This window comes from Zasmidium cellare, assembly GCF_010093935.1.
Source record: "Zasmidium cellare ATCC 36951 unplaced genomic scaffold M409scaffold_2, whole genome shotgun sequence".
Classification (NCBI taxonomy): Eukaryota; Fungi; Ascomycota; class Dothideomycetes; order Mycosphaerellales; family Mycosphaerellaceae; genus Zasmidium; species Zasmidium cellare.
Genome location: NW_022986946.1, coordinates 1 through 22,648, shown reverse-complemented (window position 1 = coordinate 22,648; position 22,648 = coordinate 1). Strand labels below are relative to the sequence as shown.

General features: G+C 53.1%; 8 protein-coding genes across 8 annotated transcripts; 3 read left to right on the top strand and 5 right to left on the bottom strand.

The window, feature by feature from the left end:
- Nucleotides 1-53: 53 nt before the first annotated feature.
- On the bottom strand, nucleotides 54-1,623 carry M409DRAFT_62371 (uncharacterized protein; the record flags this gene model as incomplete). The annotated part of the gene is made up of 3 exons (XM_033815139.1): nucleotides 54-321; nucleotides 379-761; nucleotides 814-1,623. The coding sequence occupies 3 exons, from the start codon at nucleotides 1,621-1,623 to the stop codon at nucleotides 54-56; spliced, it is 1,461 nt and encodes a 486-aa protein (XP_033673486.1).
- A 666-nt stretch (nucleotides 1,624-2,289) lies between these two features.
- M409DRAFT_35505 (uncharacterized protein) lies at nucleotides 2,290-10,205 on the top strand (the record flags this gene model as incomplete). The annotated part of the gene is made up of 6 exons (XM_033810409.1): nucleotides 2,290-2,520; nucleotides 2,541-2,627; nucleotides 2,679-2,736; nucleotides 2,788-3,082; nucleotides 3,142-9,313; nucleotides 9,369-10,205. 6 exons carry the CDS (start codon nucleotides 2,290-2,292, stop codon nucleotides 10,203-10,205), a joined length of 7,680 nt encoding a protein of 2,559 aa, XP_033673485.1.
- A 1,402-nt stretch (nucleotides 10,206-11,607) lies between these two features.
- M409DRAFT_16559 (uncharacterized protein) lies at nucleotides 11,608-12,327 on the top strand (the record flags this gene model as incomplete). The annotated part of the gene is made up of 1 exon (XM_033803668.1): nucleotides 11,608-12,327. One exon carries the CDS (start codon nucleotides 11,608-11,610, stop codon nucleotides 12,325-12,327), a length of 720 nt encoding a protein of 239 aa, XP_033673484.1.
- A 129-nt stretch (nucleotides 12,328-12,456) lies between these two features.
- M409DRAFT_16558 (uncharacterized protein) lies at nucleotides 12,457-13,497 on the bottom strand (the record flags this gene model as incomplete). The annotated part of the gene is made up of 1 exon (XM_033803667.1): nucleotides 12,457-13,497. One exon carries the CDS (start codon nucleotides 13,495-13,497, stop codon nucleotides 12,457-12,459), a length of 1,041 nt encoding a protein of 346 aa, XP_033673483.1.
- Nucleotides 13,498-14,064: 567 nt separating this feature from the next.
- M409DRAFT_49151 (uncharacterized protein) lies at nucleotides 14,065-14,997 on the bottom strand (the record flags this gene model as incomplete). Its single annotated transcript, XM_033811163.1, has 2 exons — nucleotides 14,065-14,124; nucleotides 14,179-14,997. 2 exons carry the CDS (start codon nucleotides 14,995-14,997, stop codon nucleotides 14,065-14,067), a joined length of 879 nt encoding a protein of 292 aa, XP_033673482.1.
- A 521-nt stretch (nucleotides 14,998-15,518) lies between these two features.
- M409DRAFT_49150 (uncharacterized protein) lies at nucleotides 15,519-17,336 on the bottom strand (the record flags this gene model as incomplete). The annotated part of the gene is made up of 5 exons (XM_033811162.1): nucleotides 15,519-16,519; nucleotides 16,575-16,821; nucleotides 16,891-16,967; nucleotides 17,022-17,184; nucleotides 17,241-17,336. The coding sequence occupies 5 exons, from the start codon at nucleotides 17,334-17,336 to the stop codon at nucleotides 15,519-15,521; spliced, it is 1,584 nt and encodes a 527-aa protein (XP_033673481.1).
- A 603-nt stretch (nucleotides 17,337-17,939) lies between these two features.
- M409DRAFT_62366 (uncharacterized protein) lies at nucleotides 17,940-19,709 on the bottom strand (the record flags this gene model as incomplete). The annotated part of the gene is made up of 5 exons (XM_033815138.1): nucleotides 17,940-18,068; nucleotides 18,130-18,456; nucleotides 18,499-18,732; nucleotides 18,789-18,852; nucleotides 18,901-19,709. 5 exons carry the CDS (start codon nucleotides 19,707-19,709, stop codon nucleotides 17,940-17,942), a joined length of 1,563 nt encoding a protein of 520 aa, XP_033673480.1.
- A 456-nt stretch (nucleotides 19,710-20,165) lies between these two features.
- On the top strand, nucleotides 20,166-21,581 carry M409DRAFT_49148 (uncharacterized protein; the record flags this gene model as incomplete). Its single annotated transcript, XM_033811161.1, has 3 exons — nucleotides 20,166-20,414; nucleotides 20,462-20,797; nucleotides 20,847-21,581. 3 exons carry the CDS (start codon nucleotides 20,166-20,168, stop codon nucleotides 21,579-21,581), a joined length of 1,320 nt encoding a protein of 439 aa, XP_033673479.1.
- Between the last annotated feature and the right edge of the window lie 1,067 nt (nucleotides 21,582-22,648).

Below are 22,648 nucleotides of genomic sequence, written 5' to 3'. Positions count from 1 at the left end.
TCAAGACGGCTTTTTCTCTGCCCTGGATCAGTCCGTTTCGTTCTTTTCTAGCTCTATACAAGATCTCTATGTGGCTGCCTCAAGGGGATGGGATTGTGAACGCTGAACAGTCCCTCCGGATCGTATTTCTGCTTGACCTCTTGCAACCGTGGTAGACTTTCGCCATACCATGCTTCGGCACCTTCATCGCCTCGAGCATAGTTGGGATAGACAGAGAGGCGACCGTAACCGCCAGTTTTGGTGAAAGCTTCTCGTGCGCTGGTCCAGAACTCGTTGACGTCGTCGTCGAGGCTTCGGTCTTCGTAAAAGCCTTCGAAGTTCCTGTAACGGATTGTCAGTAAGAGGGCTTTGAACACATGGGTGGAGAATGATACTTACATATACATCTTGGCATGACGATGGCCATACGCAGAAGCCTCATCAGCGGTCGCCAGTGGGCCGTCGGTAGCGTATCGCTGCATCAACCATCGGCCTTGGAAAGATGGGTGGTCATCCCAAAATCGAACCAGCTGACCGAAGAAAGACTCGAATGTAGGCGTATGAATTTGTCTGAGGACCACGCTATAGATGTTGATGTGCTGGTTCGGTGTGCAGGCACCATTGTCCTGACCGAATGACCGGAAGAAGGCCGCATCGATAATGTCCCAGGCGGGTACCATGGTGACGTTGGACATCATGGGTTGCATCTTCTCGAAGGACTCGACCAGCTTCCTGCCTTCGGACATGGGACCGTAGTAGATGGCGTTGACTGCGAGCATTGGCTAGAAAGCAAGTCAGCAATAGCTAAGAGATTGGGACGTTGGAAATACTCACTGCGCCAACCTGACGATTATACGCCGCTACAGCGTTGATCGCGAGCTTCGAAGACATCTCCTTTTCCGTAGCCTTCAAGATCTCAAAGAACGACCTGTTCGCGGCTGCTGGGAACAAGAAGTCGGCGTTCATGTACATGCCATCGTTTGAGATCTTTGGCAGCTTGTACGTGGCAGAGGTCACAATGCCAAAGTTGCTGCCAGCTCCACGCAGCGCCCAGAAGAGTTCCTTGTTGTTTGATGCTGAGGCCTCCACTAGCTTGCCCTTTGACGTGACAATGTTCACGGATTCCAATGCATCGAGCAGCAAGCCTCGCTCACCCTGCAGACCTCCAATACCGCCACCAAGAGTTGCACCCACGACACCGACACATTCACACGACCCCAGAGGCAGCTCACGACCCGCATCAAATAGAGGCTTGATGAGCTGGAAGATCTTGACTGACCCGCCAATCGTCAAACGTGACTTGTCGTCCGAGAAAGACACCGACTTGAAACCTCCCATATCGATGGCCAGTCCGCCGAAAGTGCTGTAGTTTGAAATACCATGGCCTCCACCAATGACGAAGAATGGCAGGCTGTTATCGCTCGCAATCTTGACGATTGACTGTACATCGTCCTCTGTGGCCGGCTTGATTGCGCCAAGATCATACGATGGTGCGTTTACGTCGGTCCATCGTTGCTGGAGCTGGGCCGGGAAATCGGGCGTCGTTGGTGGAACGATGAGGGCGTCGGAGGAGAGATGGGGCCCGAAAAGCGAGGTAATGTTGGGTTGCAGACTGAATACAGTCTGGACGATGCCCAACTTCATGGCGGGCAGTAAATGAGCCTAGCGGCAAGGCTTTGGTTGTAAAAGATGCCGATTGCTGTTAAACAGCAACGTTGCACGAGAATTTTGAAGCGTACCGACGACGACGACGCTTTGCACACAGTACAAAGCCTCCACAATGTTTCTAGGGCGCTGTCTGCTGTTGCATTGGCGTGAATGTGGTGGTATGGCAGCCCGGATAGCGGGCTCGGAGAAAAGGTATAGGCGGGCTGAGGCTCCGAGCTTTCTGTTCTTCCGCCACGTTTTGCTGCTGCTGATCCAGCTCCACCACCACGCTTCGACCCTGCGCACATGGGCTGCGGCGAATCCTTTCCAAGAGATTCTAATTAGGCTGTCGTGACGGCATTGTCGTTCTGTCGGGATCCATGGCTTGGGAGCAGTATGTCCGCCGTTCTGTTGGGTTGCGCCTGTTGCTCCGCGGTAGAATCACCGTGCTCATATGTGAATCGTGACATGTACCTTTTCTTCGTCCTCGCACATAGACTTTGAAGCTCTCCCTATGCTCCATTCCTCTCAATCGATCGATCCTTGTCTATCGTTGCGTCGTAGTAGAGTAGGCGCACTTCGAGCTTCAACTCTCGAACGTGTGGTCGCTCCCTTCAACACCGCCGCATTGCGACTAACCATTACTCGTTACCCACCGCAAACATGGGCAGCATAGAGGAGCCTCGCCCTGGCACCGAGCCCATCGCCATCATTGGGCTGGGATGCAAGTTTGCAGGAGATGCCAAAGATCCTCAAGGCTTCTGGAAGCTGCTGTCGGAAGGCCGAAGCGCTTGGTCCAAGATTCCTTCAGACAGATTCAATACCACTTCTGTCTATCACAAGAACCCAGAGAAGTCTGGGACCGTAAGTCCGCCGTTGTCGAAGGATGTCACAGTCTCTGATGTTCGCAACAGCATAATGTCGCCGGTGCCCACTTCATCAGTGAAGATCTGGCGCACTTCGACGCCGCATTCTTTAACCTATCAGCAGAAACTGCAGCAGTAAGTCTTGCCATCTCTGTAGATACGAGCAACAACTTACTGTGATTTCAGGCCCTTGATCCTCAATTCCGACTCCAGCTCGAATCTGTATACGAAGCAATAGAAAACGGTAAGCATCCCCGAAAGTCACTCACCTTCAAAGCCGCTGACAATCCCACAGCCGGCCTCTCTCTGGCCCAACTCGAGGGCTCTCCAACCTCCGTCTACGCCGGCATTACAGTCCAGGACTACAAGGACAACCTCGTCCGAGATGGAGACAATCTGCCACGAAACTACGCCATCGGCACGGGCTCAGCCTTTGCTGCCAACCGTGTATCACATTTCTTTGACTTGCGAGGCGCAAGTATGACCATTGACACCGGTTGCTCGACGACGCTGGTAGCGTTGCATCAGGCAGTGCATTCGCTGAGAAGTCGTGAAAGCGACATGGCCATCGTTGGTGGCTCGAATCTGATGTTGAATCCGGATACGTTTAACTCCATGTCGTCGGGAAGGTAAGTCGAGGATGTATGAGTTCCTGTCTGAACATTGCTGACTTCAACAGTTTTCTCGGGCAGGACGGTAGATCATACGCCTTCGACCAGCGAGCTAATGGCTACGGTCGAGGTGACGGTGTTGCGACTATCATCGTCAAGCGTCTAGCAGACGCCCTCATCGACCGCGATCCAATCCGTGCAGTGGTACGGGAGACTGCCCTCAACCAAGACGGCAAGACAGAGAGCATTACCTCGCCCAGTCAAGCAGCCCAAACGGCCATGATGCAAGAGTGCTACAGGCGAGCCAAGCTTGATCCTCGCGATACGCAGTACTTCGAAGCCCATGGAACGGGTACTCCAACGGGCGACTTCATCGAGGCTGGCGCTATGGCATCCATGTTCAAGCATGGAAGACTCCCCAATCAGCCTCTTCTCATTGGATCGGCGAAGACCAACATCGGTCACGCCGAGACGACAAGTGGTCTTGCTGGCATTATCAAAGTCATTCTGGCCATGGAGAACAACATCATCCCACCGTCGGTCAACTTCCAGGAGTTGAACAGGAAAATCCCCTTCGAGGAGTGGCGGCTGAAGCTTGTCACGGAGTCCATCAAGTGGCCCGTCCAAGCAGGCCAGGCGAAGAGAGCGTCCATCAACAACTTCGGTTATGGTGGTTCCAATGCCCACGTCATCATCGAGAGCACAGAGAACTGGAAGCTGGACGATTTCGGGCCTACTCCAGTGGCACAGAAGACTGACAATGCCGTCGGTCTGCTGATGCTCAGCGCGAAGAGCGAAAAGGCCTGCAAGAGCATGGTCAGCAATCTGAGAGAATACCTCGAGACTTACCGTGGCAACCGTGACCCTCAGGAACTCCTCGAATCTATCGTCTATACCCTCGGCCAGCGTCGCAGTCTCTTCCCATGGATCGCAGCGCAGCCAATCTCGTTAACCTCCGGTCTTGAAGATGTCACCAAGGCACTGGAGAACCCAATGCAGTTCAAGCCTAGTCGTACTTCGCGGAAGCAACGCCTTGCATTTGCTTTCACCGGCCAGGGTGCACAATGGCATGCCATGGGCCGTGAGCTCATCTCAGGATACCCATCGTTCCGAGCAACTCTACAGGCTGCAGAGAAGCACCTTCAAAGCATGGGCGCTGACTGGTCTCTGTTCGAAGAGCTTGACCGCGATGAGAAGTCGACCAGAGTAAACGACACGAGCATGAGCATTCCCATCTGCGTGGCTCTCCAGATCGCCGTGGTTGAGCTCCTTCGATCATGGGGCATCAGCCCTGTTGCAGTCGTCAGCCATTCCAGCGGTGAGGTCGCAGCTGCATACACTGTTGGAGCACTCGATTTGAGATCTGCCATGGCTGTTGCATACCACCGTGCGGTGCTCACTGCCAACCACAACGCAAAGTCATCACTCAAGGGTGGCATGATCGCTGTTGGTGTTGGCGCCGATGAGACCGAGGAGTACCTGTCCAAGCTGACCTGCGGCGGCAAAGCAGTAGCAGCTTGCATCAACAGCCCTTCGAGCGTCACTGTCGCTGGTGATGTGGCGGCTGTTGAGGAGGTCGAGCAGATGATGAAGGCCGATAACGTATTCGCTCGTCGGCTGAGAGTCAACGCTGCCTACCACTCTCACCACATGGACCCCATCGCTGAGCCTTATGGCGAGGCTCTTACCAAGGAGGAGCTGACTGGTCCAAACCAAGGCGAGCTCGACTCCATTGCATACTCATCACCAGTCACTGGTGATCGCATCCAAGATGCCGAGCAGCTCACCGACCCTGAGCACTGGGTGGCCAGTATGGTTCAGCCAGTGCAGTTCGTCGACGCCTTCACCGACATGGTGCTTGGAGACTTCGATGCATCAGGGAGCAGCATCGACTCCGTTGTCGAGATCGGTCCTCACACCGCACTTGGCAGTGCCATGAAGGACATTCTCGGCCTGCCCCTCTTCAACGGCCTCCAGCTGCCATACAGCGGCAGTCTCGTCCGAAAGACCGACGCAAGACAGAGCATGCAGGCTCTCGCGGGCACACTCCTCTGTCAAGGACACGGGATAAAGATTGAAGCGATCAACTTCCCCGAAGGCGTTCCAGCCAATGTCAGCGTGGTGACAGATCTTCCTTCATACCCATGGGTCCATGAGACACGACATTGGCAAGAGAATCGCCTGAACCGCGCATTCAGAGAGCGAAGCCAGCCTACGCATGAGTTGCTGGGCCAAGTAGCGGTATGGTCAAACCCAACGTCGCCAATGTGGAGGAACATCCTAAAGCTGAACGACAACGCTTGGCTGCGAGACCACATTGTCGAGTCTAGCATTGTCTACCCGGGAGCTGCATTCATGTGCTTGGCTATGGAGGCCGTGCAGCAGATGTCTGCTCAGCAGGGCGATCAAGCCCCAATCCTCGGATTCCATCTTCGTGAGGTCGACTTGCAAGCTGCGTTGATCGTACCGGACAACGTCGACGGCGTCGAGCTGCAGACCATCCTATCGCCAGCAGACGACAAGACGATCGCGTACAAGGACTGGAAGAAGTTCGAGATCGTCAGCGTCTCAGCCGATGGCGACTGGAAGCAGCACGCACAGGGCATGATCTCTGCTGAATACAGCAGTGTTCTCGTCAACAGCTCCAAGAAGCTCACCGGATACACTCGAAAGTATGATGTCGAAGAGTTCTACGCCACTCTCCGCAGAGTTGGCATCAAGCATGGACCGGCTTTCCAGAACCTCAACAGTATCGAGCACTCCAAGGAGCAGAGCAAGTCCGTTTCGTCAATCAGCATGCCCGACACTGACCCAACGAACTCATTGCCCACCGACTGCATCATCCAGCCGGTGCTCCTCGACACGATCGTCCAGGCAGCTTACACTGCTCTGCCTCGAGCGGGTGGCCAGATGGACAGCGCCATGGTCCCCAGGTCTGTCCAAAGCCTCTGGGTGTCGAACCTGAAGCCTTCCGCAAACCTCGAGGCCTTGTCGAGCGTCAGCCACGCCGACTCCCAGACCTTCCGCACCAACATTTCTGTGACAGACCGAGTAGGCGGCGGTCTTGCAGTCAAGCTCGACAACTTGACCTTCCAGTCTCTCGGCCAAGGCTCTGCACCTGCTGTTGCTCAGCCATGGGAAGCCGAAGTCTGCAGCAAGCTGGAGTGGGTGCCAGACGTTACTATGACCTCGCCGGTTGCTCTCGAGAAGATGAGACGCGAGATGGCACATGCCCCAGATCCAACCGAGCTTGACATGGTCGAAGAACTGCGCCGTGTGTGCGTGTACTATGCTCAAGACGCCCTTGGTCTTGTCCCCAAGTCTTACTGCCCTGGCCTCGAGGGGTACTTCCAGAAGTACTACACCTGGTTGCAAGACCAGATCAAGCTGGCGGATGCTGGTGTACTTGGTTCTGACTCGGCGACATGGACGAAAGACAGCCCTGAAGAGCGCAAGAAGCACATCGAGAACGTTCGCACTGCCAGCGTCAACGGTGAGATGGTCGTCCAGCTTGGTCCTCACCTTGCCCCAATGCTCCGCGGCGAGCTGGCACCACTCGAGCTTATGATGGAGGAGAGTCTCCTGACCAAGTACTATCGTAACGTCCTGAAGTGGCACCGTTCCTTTGAAGACGCCGCTTCTCTCCTCAAAGATGTGGTGCAACAGAACCCACAATCACGCATTCTCGAGATCGGCGGTGGTACTGGTGGCGGTACTCACTATATGCTCGATGTGATCGGTAACGCCGAGACTGGAGGCCCGTTGGCTTCCGCCTACCACTTCACCGACATCTCCAGCGGATTCTTCGAGGCTGCGAGGAAGGAATTCGCAGCCTGGGACGACATCATGCAGTACAGCAAGGTCGACATCGAGCAAGACCCAGTCGCTCAAGGGCTTGAGTATGGCAGCTACGATGTCATCGTTGCTTGCCAAGTTCTGCACGCTACTGAGTCAATGAGAAAGACCATGGCCAATGTGCGGAAGCTGTTGAAGCCGGGAGGCAAGCTCTTGCTTGTTGAGACAACCAACGATCAGCTTGACGTGCAGTTCGTCTTCGGCCTGGTGCCGGGTTGGTGGCTCAGTGAGGAGGCTGAACGCCAGACCAGTCCAAACTTGACCCCTGCCTTGTGGGATCAAGTACTGAAGGAGACTGGATTCAGCGGCAACGATGTCGAGATCCCCGATTGCGAGGACGAGGCATACGCCACCAGCGCTATCATGTCGACAGCAACCTCTCCAGCGGAAACGAAGCTGCCACCAGCGGACGACTGCGTGATTGTCACTAGCAGCAGAAACCCTGCTCCGGAGAAGTGGCTGCAATCGTTGCGGTCGACTCTCGGTCAAGAAGCGTCCTACAACGGCGTCGCCACTCTCGAGACAGCCGCCAAGCATGTCTACGCCAACAAGATCTGTATCTTCGTTGGAGACGCAGGCGAAGAGGCTGTCTTGCATGGCCTTGACGACGAGGGCCTGGCTGGAATCAAAGCCATGGCGACCTCGTGTCAAGGCCTCCTGTGGGTAACTCGAGGAGGTGTTCTGAACTGCGAGAAGCCAGAGCACAGCCTGGCAGCAGGTTTCCTCCGCAGTTTGCGAAACGAGTACGTCGGTCGTAAGCTCCTCACTCTGGACCTCGACCCAGCGGCGCCCGTGTGGTCAGACGGAAGCCTCTCTACCATCATTCAAATCTTGAAGGCGAAGTTTGGTCAAGTGCTGAGCTCCAGTGCCACTGAAGTCGATCTCTCTGACTTTGAGTATGCTGAGAGAGCTGGCAGCGTCCTGGTACCACGCATGTTCAAGGACATCTCCCGCAACAAGGCCCTCTCGCCTGATCCGGTCAGCGAGACTGTCTTTGAGAGCGGTCCACTGCGTCAAGAGACTCGTCCACTGAGCTTGCAAGTCGGCAATCCTGGCATGCTGGACACCATTGCATTCGGAGACGACGAGCGAGCCTGCTGCACTGCCGAGACCATTGCCAAGGATGTGGTCAAGGTCAGCCCCAAGGCTTATGGCGTCAACTTCCGCGATGTCATGGTCGCCATGGGAGCGCTCGAGGAGCGTGTCATGGGTCTCGAGTGCGCTGGCACCATCACTGACCTCGGATCGGAAGCTGCAGAGCAAGGCCTCAAGGTCGGCGACTCGGTCATGTGCCTCCTCGATGGACCGTTTGCCAGCGACGCATATGTCCAGTGCCCCAAGGTGGTGCCGATGCCCAGTGATTTGAGCTTCGAGGCAGCTGCATCGATTCCTCTTGTCTTCGCAACGGCTTACTACAGCATTTTGGACACTGCTCGCCTGCGAGCTGGCCAGTCCATCTTGATCCACGCCGCTGCCGGTGGTGTCGGTCAGGCTGCCATCATTCTGGCCCAGCACATCGGTGCGACCATCTACGCAACAGTCGGATCTGTCGAGAAGAAGAAGCTGTTGACTGAGAAGTTTGGCATCCCCGCCGACCGAATCTTCAACAGCCGAAACAAGTCGTTCGTTCCGGACGTTCTCGCAGCAACCAACAACCGCGGCGTTGATGTCGTTCTCAACTCGCTAGCTGGTCCCTTGCTCCAGGCGAGCTTCGACATTGTTGCTCCGTTCGGCCATTTCGTCGAGATCGGAAAGAGTGATCTGGAACGCAATAGCAGCCTGGCCATGAGCAACTTCGCCCGCCACGTGTCCTTCTCCTCTGTCGATGTCCTTGCCATGGTCCGCCAGCGACAAGACGAGGTCCACCGGGTGTTGAAGGAGGTCGCTGCTCTGACTGCTGCCAAGGTCGTCAAGCCGGTCGCTCCAGTGACAGTCTACCCCATCGCAGAGGCAGCCAAGGCCTTCCGATTGCTACAGACTGGCAAACACACCGGCAAAGTCGTCCTGTCTGTTGACTCTGACGCCCAGGTGCCCATCATTCCACAACGTACCAGCACTCGACTCTCACCCAAGGCTTCCTATCTGCTCGTCGGCGGTGTCGGTGGTATTGGCCAATCTCTCGCTAGATGGATGATTCAGCACGGAGCGAAGAACCTCATCCTGCTGTCAAGAAGCGCCGGAAAGGCTGGCTCAATCGCAAGCATCGAAGAGCAAGCCCAGCAAGCAGGCTGCCGTGTGAAGGGCATCAGCTGCGATGTCTCCAAGATCGCTGACCTCAATGCTGCTCTACAAGCCTGCAAAGATGAAGGATTCCCTCCAGTTCGAGGTATCGTTCAGGGAGCGATGGTGCTCAAGGTATGTCGGAACCGTCTCTTTGCTCGCCGTGCAATTCATACTGACCTCTTGACAGGACGCCATCCTCGAGCAGATGACGCTCCAAGACTACAACACTGCCATCCAGCCCAAGGTCGCCGGTACATGGAATCTGCACGCCGCATTCCCCAAGACGCAGGATCTCGACTTCTTCGTCTTGCTGTCCTCGATCGTCGGCATCCTCGGCAACGCCAGTCAGGCGAACTACTCCGCTGCAGGATCTTACCAAGATGCCATCGCCACCTGGAGAACGAAGCAAGGCCTGCCATGTGTATCCATCGACCTGGCGACTGTCAAGTCTGTCGGATACGTCGACCAGAACGCCGGTGTTCGTGCTCGTATGGCCAAGCTCGGCCACGCCTGGCTGGACGAAGACACGGTCCACGAAGTCCTCGCATCTGCTATCCTCAACCCTGCCCAAGCTCAAATCGTCGCTGGTATCAACCAAGGCCCTGGCTCACACTGGGACAGTGATGGCTCTTCCCAACTTGGCCGTGACGCCCGTTTCGCAGCTCTTCGCTACCGCCAGCCACGCAAGCAAGGCGGTGCCGCATCCTCGGGCGATGGTGGAGACTCAGTCGCCGCTCGTCTCGCAGAAGCGTCTTCAGCAGGCGAGGCGGAGACCATCGTGCTCGAGGCTTTGACGCAGAAGCTCGCGGATATCTTCATGATCGCGCCGGACGATATCGACACGACTAAGATGCCGGCTGATTATGGCGTTGACTCGCTGGTCGCCGTCGAGTTGAGGACGATGTTGACCCACAAGGTCGGCAGTGAGCTTTCGAGTATTGCCATTATGCAGAGCGGCTCGATCGGGGCCCTGGCGAAAGAGGCGGCTGGGAAGAGCAGGCATGTGCCGCCGGCTGCGAAGTAGATGTGGTATAGGCCATACTCGAGTCGGATCGTTGATACAGCGTACTGGGCTTGCATCTAGGCGTACACGGCGCAGTCGGAGGTGTCGGGTGTCATTATTGGAGGGTATTAGAAGGTTAGAAAAGATTTCATTCTATTAGTACATGCGTATATCTTCCTCATGCTCATCATTACCAGGAGTGGTTGCCCTAGACATGACTTGCCTTGGCCTGGAGACGAGAAGGGCTCATTGAGAGGCTTGGAGGAATACCATCATTGTTGTTGTCGTCTACAGGGAAAGGGCCGTGGAGGGTGACGCTGCTGACAAACGCTGCTCAATCTCAATGAGGAAATCCGTAAACAACGCGAGATCACGTCCTAGATTCTTCACCAACTTCGCTTCCTCATCCGCTGGAGTTGTACTTCCAAGGTCTTCAAGCAGCGACATCAGCCTTTCACTGCATGGGAACTGATGGTTCTTCGCAAGGCTGAGCCATCGTTTACCTGCCCACTCAGAGCAACATTCGTCCGGACCGTACCGACTCTCCAGCGGCCATGTGCCATGGATAACACTTTGCATCAGCACGGCCGATGACCATAGCCGATGCCTTTGACCTGGTCCTCATACGGAACTCTGAGCTGTCACGGTCGACGAGCAATGAGCACAGTCTATACTTTCACAAAGTCGTTATGGACCAGAATATTTTCGATCAGTAATCATATGGCCATCTCAGCGGAGGTATGACATACCGGTGACTCTGATGGCCGACTGTGAGCTCAGTCTCTTGTGAAACTTGGCGCATAGGGCGCGAGAATGGATGAATTCATGCCTGCAGCATTGGTACAAGGATCATGGTGAGCATTGATGGTCGATCTCGTTGATAATAGAAAGATTCAGCTCTTTGCTGCGTGTCTAGTCATCTTCATCTTGTATGATGCACTCGAGTACGGCACACAGGCTGTTAATCATCTCCAACTCGTTGACAAGACCCAGCACCGCAGTTATGAATAGCCATCAGCCTCTGAATGTACTTGTTACCTTTCCTGCCGAGGAACCGAAAACACTGGTTGGGCAAACAGCTGAAAGGCTGCGAGCGAACATCACATGGATGAATGTACGGCCTGGAGCCATGCCCCCGAATGTGGAGGTATATCAAGATATCGACGTTTTGGTCACTTTCACTGCTTTCCCTCCACCGGGCGCAGCGCCGCGGTTGAAGTACGTACACTCGTTCAATGCCGATACCGATTGGCTTGAGAAGTCGGAGTTGTTCCAGCGTGGCGATCGATCCATTCGATGGACGTTCCAGCAGGGGGTTACAAGGCTCGACTAGTGAGTGAAGGGGCCTCGTCTGTAAGAAACCCACAACGCTGACTCTATATCTTATTGCCTTCTAGTGGCCGAGTGGGTGTTCCTGACTTACATGGCATACGAGAAGAAGTACAGTCTGTGGGCCGAGAAACATCAACAACGAGAGTGGGCGTCGAGCGAATGGGGCACTGCTTTGAAGAGTCGAGATATGCTCGGCCAACGTGTCGGCATTCTGGGATATGGCTCCATCGGACGACAAGTTGGCCGTGGGGCGAAAGCTTTCGGGATGGAGGTCTTCGCCTTCACCTCGAAGCCCAGAGACACCCCAGAATCAAGAAAGGCACAAGAGTACTACCTGGATGGAACTGGAGATCCAGATGGTACAATCCCACTGCAGTGGTTCTCGGGTACGGACAAGCAATCCTTACATGGCTTCCTCTCGCAACGCCTCGACTTGTTGGTCCTGACAATGCCTTCTACGCCCAAGTCCCGCCATTTGCTAGGCAAGGAAGAGTTCGCCATACTTGCTCAGCATAGCCCCACTGGCGGTGCTTTCCTCTCAAACATCGCCCGCGCCGACATTGTCAAGCAAGACGAGCTAGTTGAAGCGCTGGATGCGCATGGAAGCGGGATCATTGGAGCTGCACTGGACACTGCCGATCCGGAGCCTTTGCCTAAGGAGAGCCCGCTGTGGGATGCTCCAAATTGCTTCATCACGCCGCACATGAGCTCTCTACATAATCGATTCGTGGACAGGGTGTTTGAGATCATGGGGAGCAACATTGAACGTGGCTTCGATAAGCCGTTCATCAACGAGATCCATCGTTCGTGACCACCATGAGGGTAACTCTTCACTACGTGTGCATTGGCAAGGAGAGAGAGATTGGTACAGCGGCGATTTTCATTTGGCCTCAAACCGATCTACCTACTTCTATCTTTCCATATACGAGAAGGATATGTCTCAAATGGAAATGGCAATCTTCTTGCAGCTGACACCCGCCTTCACGGCATCCAAAGCCTTGTTCACGGACTCAAACCCTTGGCCAACAACCTCTACCGGTGGGCTCGGCACCACGGTACCAGCCTTGAGACCATCGGCCAACCAACCCTGGAAGCTGTCGGCGATGTGAGCATCACGAACCTCCTTGTCCATAGAAGGGAAGTTGAACTTGATCTCTGTGTTGTCCAAGGTCGGGTGGTCTTCTGGAAGAAGGGGGGAGTGAGAGACCTTGGCTGGGACGCTGCTGTCCTTGGTCGCCTTCAGGATCTCCAAAGTGGGCTCAAGACCGCCCGTGCAGACAACGTGGGCCGTCTGCATCTTGACACCATCCTTCTTGATCTGCTCGATCATCGACGCGGCGACGTTGGAGTCGCTGTAGTCGAAGACGTGGTCGGCGCCGAGCTCCTTAATATAAGAGTGGTTCTTGGCACTAGCGGTGGCGTAGACAGTGAAGCCGAGCGATTTGGCGGACTGCACGGCCAGCGTGCCGACGCTGGATGCGGCGCCCCAGATGATGATGGCCTGCTTGTCCTCTGGCGTGTGTCTGGTGGAGAGGGGGATGCCGACAGTGGTGTAGGCGGTCAAGGCTGTAAGAACAGCCAGTGGCAGAGAAGCACCCTGCTCGAAGCTGATGTTCTCTGGCAGAGCAGTGACGCCCTCAGCCTGAGCCAAGACGTAACGCTGGAAGGCACCGTAGTTGGGGTTGCCGTTCTGGTAGAACGACGAGGCGAAAGCGACCACACGGGAGCCTGGTGGTGGCGAGCCGCCGTTAACGTTGGAGCCACGCTTGGTCACGATGCCAGCTACGTCCGAGCCAAAGACGGCCGGGTAGGCTGGCACTGGTGGGAAGCCGAAGTCACGCTGGTAGAAGTCGACGGGGTTGAAGGCGAGGGCCTTGACCTCGACAAGGATCTCATTTGGGCCAGGCTCGGGGGTGTCACGCTCCTGGAGAGCGAGCGTCTGCTGCTTCTCTGGTGCTAGTGCTGCGATGTGCTTGCCCATGATTGCGGTTGCGAGTGGTCTTCTCTGGGTTGGTATTCTCGTTGAGATTGGGAGCTGATTTGGCCTTGGATGTGAGTGAATCGACAAAAAACACGAAGCATGGGAACAATGTTACTGCTTGGTAGGATGCGAAGTTGCTAATTAAGAGATAGTAGACAACGCCGTCATCTGAGCCTGACGATGCGTAGCTAGACCCCTTCCTGCAATGTACCCGGGGCCGAACGGCATGGTAACTCCGTCAATCCCAAGCTATACCTCCAGTCGTATCGAGCTCTGGCCCAGGAGCAAGTCATTGTACAACGTTGCCACTATTCTCAAATCTGACTTGTTGCTATCGAATGCCTCCCCAGTGCTTGAGCAGCTGTGTGGCATGAGGAAACTCCACTACACAAAGTCGGAGTTTCTTAAACCCCTACTCCGCAGCTTCAGGCAAGGCTGAGGATATGTGCACAGCGATGACACAATTTCAGTGACAGCGGTTATGCAAGAAACAGCTTTCACAACGGCCTTCACAGTACCCTGGCTAACGCACAGATAAACACATGCGCCAGAACATTTCAAAGAGCCTCACGCTGTGGCAGGAGGAGCAACCTGATACACGCCGCGATTCGAATGTAGCATACGTTCCTGGTTCATAAAGCATATTAGCATTACCCGCAAAGATTCGCAGACTTTACTTACGAAAAGTCGGCCAGGTAATAACCAGTGGGCAATTTTAGCCGTTCCTGCAACACCTCCTCGCCAAGTCTGTCCTGACATTCCCCTAAGCACATCATCGACCAAGCTCTTCGCAGTTTTTGCGGCGGGCTCATTGTTCTGCTGCAGCTTTCCAGCACCCTGATCAACGATGAACTTCTCCACATTCTTGTAGTACGAGCCCTCTGGCAGTTTGTAAGAGTCTCCAGATTGATAGATCTGCGTTTCAACCTCGCCGACCATCGCAGTGACCACGCGAACCCCTAAGGGTTCCATCTCGATTCGTAACGTCTCAGAGAAGAACGTCTCGGCCGCTTTCGATCCGTTGTAGGCACCTTGCCATGCCATCCGCACGGCTCCAGCGATGGAGCAGATATTCAGGATTGAGCCTTTAGCGGCAATGACCGCCGGAGAGAAGGCTTGCGTGACAGCTAGCATGCCCCAAACATTCGTCTCAAAAAGTCTTCTTCCGTCGTCGACATTCGTATCGAGCAGTGGCCCGATCAGCATGGCGCCAGCATTGTTAACGAGTACGTCGAGTTTCTCGATTCCTTTCGCTTTGGCTTCTTCCGTGCACTGCTGAATCGACTGTTTCGACGTAACGTCTAGCGAAAGCACTTCAATGATCCCTTCATTTTTTCCGAATTTCTCCTCTCCTGTAGCGAGCGAAGCGGCTTTTGCTGGGCTTCGTACGGTGGCGAGAACGTGGAATCCTCGCTTGCGGAATTCCTCGCACAACGCTGCACCGATGCCACCCGGTGTGCAGCCTGTGATCAGGCAGGTCTTTCGAGAAGCCACTACCATTGTCGATGTTGCGATAGTCGTCAATTATTGTTTCCGTGAATGTAGCGCAGCTTTGTGAATCGTCTTCTGCTGTGTCCTCGAGCTTCTGCAGAGACGCTCTCCGTTCTATTCTGGAACCGCTCACATACTCTCTACTCCAGATGCTTCAGCTTGGTAGGGGCTCTCGGAGGAATACTTTCAGCGACGCCGGACTCTTGCTTCATTCCATGGCATGGCAGCCTGTAAGTACAGCGGAGCTGGGATCATCTCAGATCATGCTAAGTTCCTTGGTCGACTCAAATGGTATTCTGGCGGTCGCAGAATGCATCAATGAGTTAATGACGATGCTTTACTGTAGTGGAATAAAAATAGGTCCTGTGGCTACTTCTATGCGGCTCTAGATGCATGCTCGGTACTGTATCGATGATGTGATATCTTCTCCCGTCATAATCAAACTCAATCGCAAGTACCATATGGAGCGACGACTCCGATCACAGCACCATACAGCCGGCGTTCCCCAGTTTTGTCTCTAATTCATTGCTCTAATGCTTCACTTGAGTCATCTTCACCAGCATTGGAGGCTTGACCCAGACATGCCACACCAACATGTCCGCTTCCTCCCACTTCTTCCTCGCAGCCACAGCCTCTGCGCTGTCGTCAAACGACAAGTCAAAGTTCCAGATCAATTGACCCATCAACAATCTCGCTTCGAAGTATGACAAGTTCTTTCCCACACACGCCCGTACCCCCAAGCCGAATGGCTGCGAAGCATGCAGCTTGTCGTTTTTGTATCGCTCAGCACCGAGCCACCGCTCAGGTGCGAACTTCTCTGGGTCAGTGAAGTTGTCAGGGTGACGCTCGGCGACCCATGGCGCAGTGGCGACAGTCACGCCGGCGGGAACGAAATGACCGTCGATGGTGTTGCCTGCGCCGGTTGGGGGCACAACGCGGTGTTGATTGCAGGGTGCTGGCGATACAAGGCGGAGGGCTTCATCGACGGTTGCTTGGAGGTATTCCAATTTGCCCATGCTTGCCCACGTAATCTCGTCGGCAGACTTGAAAGTTCCCCGAACCTCCTCGACGACCTTCTTGTAAACTTCAGGGTTGGCGATGAGGAAGTATGTCCAACCGGTCAGAAGGCTGGCTGTTGTCTCACTGCCTGCGGATATAAATTGGACCATGTTGAGAATGAGTTCTGTCTCGGACAACTTCGCCTTCTTAGTCTCGTTGTTCTGGAGAATATGACCGATCATGTCTGGGTGAGGACGGTCTTTGCTAGCAAGTCGACGCATCGTCTTTTGCGTGGCTTGGTTAAGATGCTTCTGGCGCCAGATTTTGGGTGCTTCCGGGATGAAAGCCTCAACCATCAAACGATGGAGCAAGGTGCCGACACCTGCTACTTGTCCGAAAGCTTGCTCCCAGGCACCGGATTGGAAAATGTCGTTGATTGCTCTCGCCCATTGAGTATTCTCACCTTCGTCGAGAGTGCCGAATGGCTCGGAGAAGACGACTTCGCCAATGATATCAAATGCCAGATAAGTGTCTGCAAAATGTGGTCAGATCTCGCATCGACATTACTGGTGGCAGAAGCGACTTACACCAGTGAGAGAAGTCAATAGCCTTGTTCTTGGCTGAATGATCCCTCAAAACTTCCATAAACTTGTCAACGTGAATCTGAAGATGCTCTTCTTGAGTGAGCAGAGCCTCGTTTGTGAAGGTAGCTCCTAGTGCGTTTCGCTGACGAGTGTGCGTTTCTGGCGGCGCAAGGCTAACACCAGTTTGGCCGTCCTTGGGCGAGACAACAGCAAGCCAGGCTGGGTCTTTTTGGAAGTTGGCGCCGACTTTCTACACGTGAATAAACATGGTTAGCTTGTGATCCGCCATACACTGGACGAGCTCCTTGATGCAGCTTACCTGAACGCCGTAGATGTCCTCCCACGCATCAGCGCCGATGAAGCTCAATTCATTCGGTCCAGTGCGAACGACAGGGCCTTTGGTCCACTTATTAGCATTTCATCAAGTATCAAAAGATGTCCGATCCCCACCATATTTCTTGTGCAGCTTCTGGAAAGCGCGAGGCTGCGTGCCCTTGTAGACGAGGTAGGCAGCCGGGATCGAGCTCACGCTGTTGAGCAGAGGACCGGGGAAGTTTCGAAGTGGGTGAATGAATTTCGCATGCACAATTCGAGAAAAAACAACGACGACCGCCTGATGACCTGTCAGCTCGGTTTACCAACTGGATGGATTTGATGTTCTGCACATACAGCAATGGCGATTGCGCCGGCGAGGTATGGAAGGGACGTCGTTCGGAGGAGGCCTTCTCCTCCTGAAGGAAAGACGAAGGACGCCGAACTGTCCATGGTTGCTTCTGATGACTGTGCTGGAGCAGAGAAGACTGTTCTGTTCAAAGGATTGGTTCAAGAATATACCCCAATACCTAAGCTCCCTAAATTGACCAAGATCGTTGAAGTAGCACACGACAACAACGCATGTGTTCTTTTTCTACATCAAGCTTGCGACATAGTCCCACGGAGCCATTGAAACGATTGTTCGTAGGATCGTTGAAAGCAGATCCCTAGACGGCCAGCGGGCAACGAACGGACTTTTGGTTCATCCGGCCAATGAGTTTCGCGCATCCTACGTACATTTCCTGCAAATCCTCCCATTATCAGCCTGTCACCTCATTGGCGGATGCTGAGACCGGATAGGGTAATGTCGGCCGCCTTGTTCGTCAATGAGGCGGTGTGTATTAAGAGGAGAATCGAAGAGATGGTTGTTTGGTACAGCGCTCATCAGCAGTATCTGAGGGATGTCAAAGTATAACTTTGACTTGACTGGGCACTTCTATCGAGATTGCCTTGATATCTCACGAATCGCCTGTCTCAACATCTGCTACAAGTTGGATATAGAAATAGCGTACTTGACCCAGAGGCTTGGTTTGGGTCATCCAAACCACTGGCGAGCTACGCCGCAGCAGCATCGCTAGTTCTAGAAACTCTGACCATCAAGTTGTCTTCCAAAAAGGTTCCGTATGTCATGATCTCACTAGGAGCGTAAGGCTGCGCCAATTGCAAGTCGAAGTTGCGGAACATCTGCCGGAGCAATCGGCATCAGTGAAGCTCAAAAATCACAGCACAAACGTCGACAACATACCTCGAAGACACTCTTATTGATCTCCATGAAGGCAATCGTTTTACCAACACACATCCACTGCCCATTGCCAAAAGCAAGCTCGGCGTCTCGTTCCATCTGCTTGCGTCTTGTTTCGTCAAGTTCCATGAAGCGTTCGGGTCGGAACATGTCTGCGTCTGCGCCGAAAAGCTCTTTCGAACGCAGCATCGCAGACATGTTGACGCCAATTGCAGTCCCTGCTGGGATTTCGTAGCCAAGGATGTTCTCGCCGCCTTCCGGCACGACCTTGGGAAAGAAGCCGATGAGAGGTGGTCGCATTCTGAGCGACTCATATACGACGGCCTCCCCCTGTCAGCTGTAACACCGAAAATGTCAAGGAGCAATACTCACCTGCAGATAGGGTAGCTGCTTCGCCTCTTGGATCTTGATCGGATTCGACACTCTGCCCTCCTGCTCGGCGAGTCGGATCTCTTGCTTGAGCTTGTGGTAAACCTGTGGCGTAGTCATGGTATGGATCAAAGCAGAGCGAATGGCAGAGGCGGTGCTTTCAGTCCCGGCAATGATCATGAACAAGCCCTCTGTCTCGCACTCTGTCTGGTTAAGGCCGTGCTTCATCATGGAGCCCTGGCGCAGTGTTAGCAACTCGAATGCACCGAATGACTATGGCCGAGACAACAAACCAGCATGTCTTGTTTCGGCTTTGCATCTGGAGCAAATCGTTGGCCAACGTAATGTGCTGCCACCCTACATCAATCAGTATTGAAGAAATTTGCCGGCTTCACAGGAACTCACCCCATCAGCGCCCCAAATCCAGCCCTGTCAGTGGGCTTTGGTCCGAACAACGCCAAAAAGGCCGGCGAGAACAAGAATTTCCTGATCCATGGAACATCGGCACAAGTAGACATTTGAGGCCAGAGATCATGAAGACTGCCCAGGAAGTTGTAATGATCCTTTTCCTCGCTGAGGTAACCAAACTCCTTACCGAACGCAAGTCTCGTGATGACATCCAGAGTGAAGTAACAGCTCGCCTTCCCAAGATCTAAAAGTGGTGTTCTGACATTAGTGGATGGAGATGCATACTTGGTGCCAATCTTGTTGATCAGCGTCTTCACCAGGTCATCGACGCCAACTTCCAAATCGGGAGTTTCACGGCCGCTGTACGCCGCAATGGTGCGCGACTTGGCCTGCCGGTGCTCCTTTGGGTCGAGTCGACTGAAGAGGTTTTCGTGGTATGGGTTGAATTTGCCAGTCTTGTAGAAGGGATCTCGGGCCCAGCGGTTGTCTGTACCAGAGATCTTCTTCAATACCTGAGGGTCGTTTGTGACCACCTCGTTTGGCCCGATTCGAATCAGTGGCCCATGCTTCTCGTGTAACTCGCGATGAACCCAGTACTGACGGCCAGAGTATGTGTACTTTGCGATCCAGAAGTAGGAGATGTTTGCCAGCCAGGAGGGAGCTGGGACGTGGCCGAGTCGTCGCCAAGTTCGAATTGTCTGTGTGATTTGATAGACGACAAAGAGAACAGCGGCTATCCAGGCGACGCCAGTCCAGCCCACTGCTGCGAATACTTCTGAGAGATGAGCTTGTGTAGGGGGAGCCATGTTGAAGTTCTGGAGAGGTGGCCGGCTCCCAGCTTGCAGTTACGGCCTTCTTCGAAGCAGTGTATGCACGCGAAGAAAAAGATTGACTTCTCCAGGGTATCCCCAGCAGATCGGTAATCCGTTCCATTCGTTATCATGCAATCAGCGTTCCATCTGTCAGCGTTGCGATGAAATGCACGTGTGCAGGACTTTGTTTCTCCGAACTCCATGAACATGAATATTCCCTCAGCCGCGAAGCCAGGAATGGACCGACCGTACACCCGCAGGATTCGACTTGCATACGTTAGAGCAATGACCAGCATACTTTCGAGCTTTAATAATAGAGCCCAGACAGTGTGATTTAGCCTGTCGTTAGCCGGCACTGCGCTGTTCTTGAGCAAAGCGAGAACAGCCGTCTTCGACAATTTGTGTCTGATCTCCTCGTTCGTTGCCATCTGTTAGAATTTTATTCCCACAATGCGTGAGGAAGAACTCAAGACCGAGCCAAAGCGTGCTCCCAGGGAGTACGACACTTGGTACTACCCACCAGACATTGCCAATGACCTCGACGGGATCAACCTTCCCCAGCAGATCAAAGGCGAGATCTTTGCAACTGCATGGGAGTACACCAGGACGGTCATTCCTCATTACACCAACTGGAACCGATATGTGGCTTTCATGCGGATCATCGTCATGGGGATCATTGCCGAGTTCAAGGGCGATTTGGTCAGTTCTCTTCCTTTATCGTAGCATTGTCAAGCTGACAGCACCAGCTCGACGTCACCGATGGCGATCATGTGCTCAACTACAGCCTCGATGGCATTCTTTCCGACCTCTTCGCGGGGACACCCGGTCACGCCGATATGGCCCGTGAGTACAAGACGTTCTTGCTGGTCTCAGGAGACAAGTCAAGCGGCAGACGGCACGGGGAGTTCTTCAGAAGATACGTCAACGTTCTCGCACAATCACCAGAGCAATACTTCCGTATGCGGGATACAGATGCATTGTGCCGCTTCACCATTGCTGTAGCGCTGGCGTGCAGTGATCAGGACGATGTATGGTTTACGGACGAGCAATTCAACTTGCTCGCCGAGATTGGTGACACCATGGTACGATCCAACGCCCTCTGGACTTGTGAATCATCTGACGTTCTCGCAGTACGACGCCGTCTCTTTCTTCAAGCACCGAAGCGAGGGCGAGACCAACAGCACATTCGCCTACATGCCAGACGAGCATCGCATCGGAGCATACAGGCAATGCCGGGAGGTCCTCTGGGCACTCGATGCAGCCTGGGGCCGCAAGAAAGAGATGGCCTGTGTCACCAGCTTTCTGCGATACTTTGGCGGTCCCCTTCACATGATGATGCGAAGGTACCGTTTTGTCGAGGAGGATATGACCATCGGCCGCCGTGAAGACGCTGGTGTAGTCGACCAAACTCGTGATCACTACAAGCTGTGGAACCGAATCGATGCCCAGAAAGAGCGAGTCGTTGATGAGAAGGATCTGCGGCGATACAAGGACATAATCGCAAGGGGCGATGAGCTGTTGATCGCTGGCCTGGCGAAGCAGATCGATGAGGAAGGCGAGGGTCGTTGCGACAAATGCCTGTACCGAAGCTCATATGGCGCCGAGACAACACATTGCTTTGGAGGTGTGCAACTCTGTGACTCGTGCAGAGAATACTGGCGTTCGTACCTCCTGAGCTTCCCCGAGCGTGCGGCCAAGGTCTTCCCAGAGCTACAGCCAGTGTATGAGAGAGCGATAGTGAATGTCGCTGTGCCGGAGAAGAGGACGAAGGAGCAGCCTCAGCTTGAGCTGGCGGAGAAGAAGCCGGTGGCGGAGCAGTCTGCAGTGGACAAGTCCCAACCGATGGAGGTACCTGTGGCGGCATGAAAGTTTACAGCTGCGTTGGCAGCTGCGTTGATGCCGAAGTTTCTGATTTCATGGAACGTGGTAGGCGAAGGCCTCTAGGAAAGAATTTTGGGTCATGCTATACCGTCGTCTCTTGGCTGAGGTCCACCGCCACCACTGTAGCCGCCGCCACCATAATTCTTGCGTATCTTTCCCAGCTTTGTCTGACCAGATCCGGAACTAGTAGTGGAAGATGGCTCCATGATCTTCGTGGAGAACCTCAATACAAATACTACTTCGCCCAGGTGCTGCTCTAAATTGAACCTAGCCTTAAGTTAGTTACCGTAACAAGTAATTAAGCTGTCTAATGTCTGTAAATTATGTAATTAATAAGGGTTAGGGTACTTGCTTAATGTCTGCTTAATAATATCGTTAATTAATTAGTAATTAACTGCTTAATAAGCTCGGGTTCGGATAAAGCTTATTTTTCTAGCTATCTATTCCTCTCTAGCTATATTTTAATAATAATATACTATATAAATTAATATATAGTATAGTAAAATATTATCGTAATAAGAAGAATAAGCTCTTTTAATATAAAAATATATAATAGTATTATTATAGTATAGTAGCTATAAACGCTTATAAATCTAGTAAGTCTAGAAAATCTAGCTTTTAGTATTATTATAATTATACTTATATAAATCTCTTACTTATATAAATAGCTACTCTTTTAGCTTAATCTTTTAATTAGTAGTACTTCTAGCGTTAGCTAATTAGAGGCTAGAAAACTATTAATAGTCTAGTAGCTTACTTATCTTATTATAAAAATATCGCTCTAGCTCTATAGTTATCTAAGTATAAAAGGAGTTATAGTAATATATAGAACTCTATTAATCTATCGCCTAATTAATAAAAGAATAAACTTCTATTTTCTCTATTTTTATATACTATAAGTATAATATATATTTTATTAAGCTAAGACTACTCTATAGGGTCTATATAGGTATTAAATATAGTAGAAGTAACTAAATTAATAAATAATAGTAGGAACTAACCTAGTTATAATTATATTAGTTATAGGAAGTAGGAGAACTAAAGTAAAATAA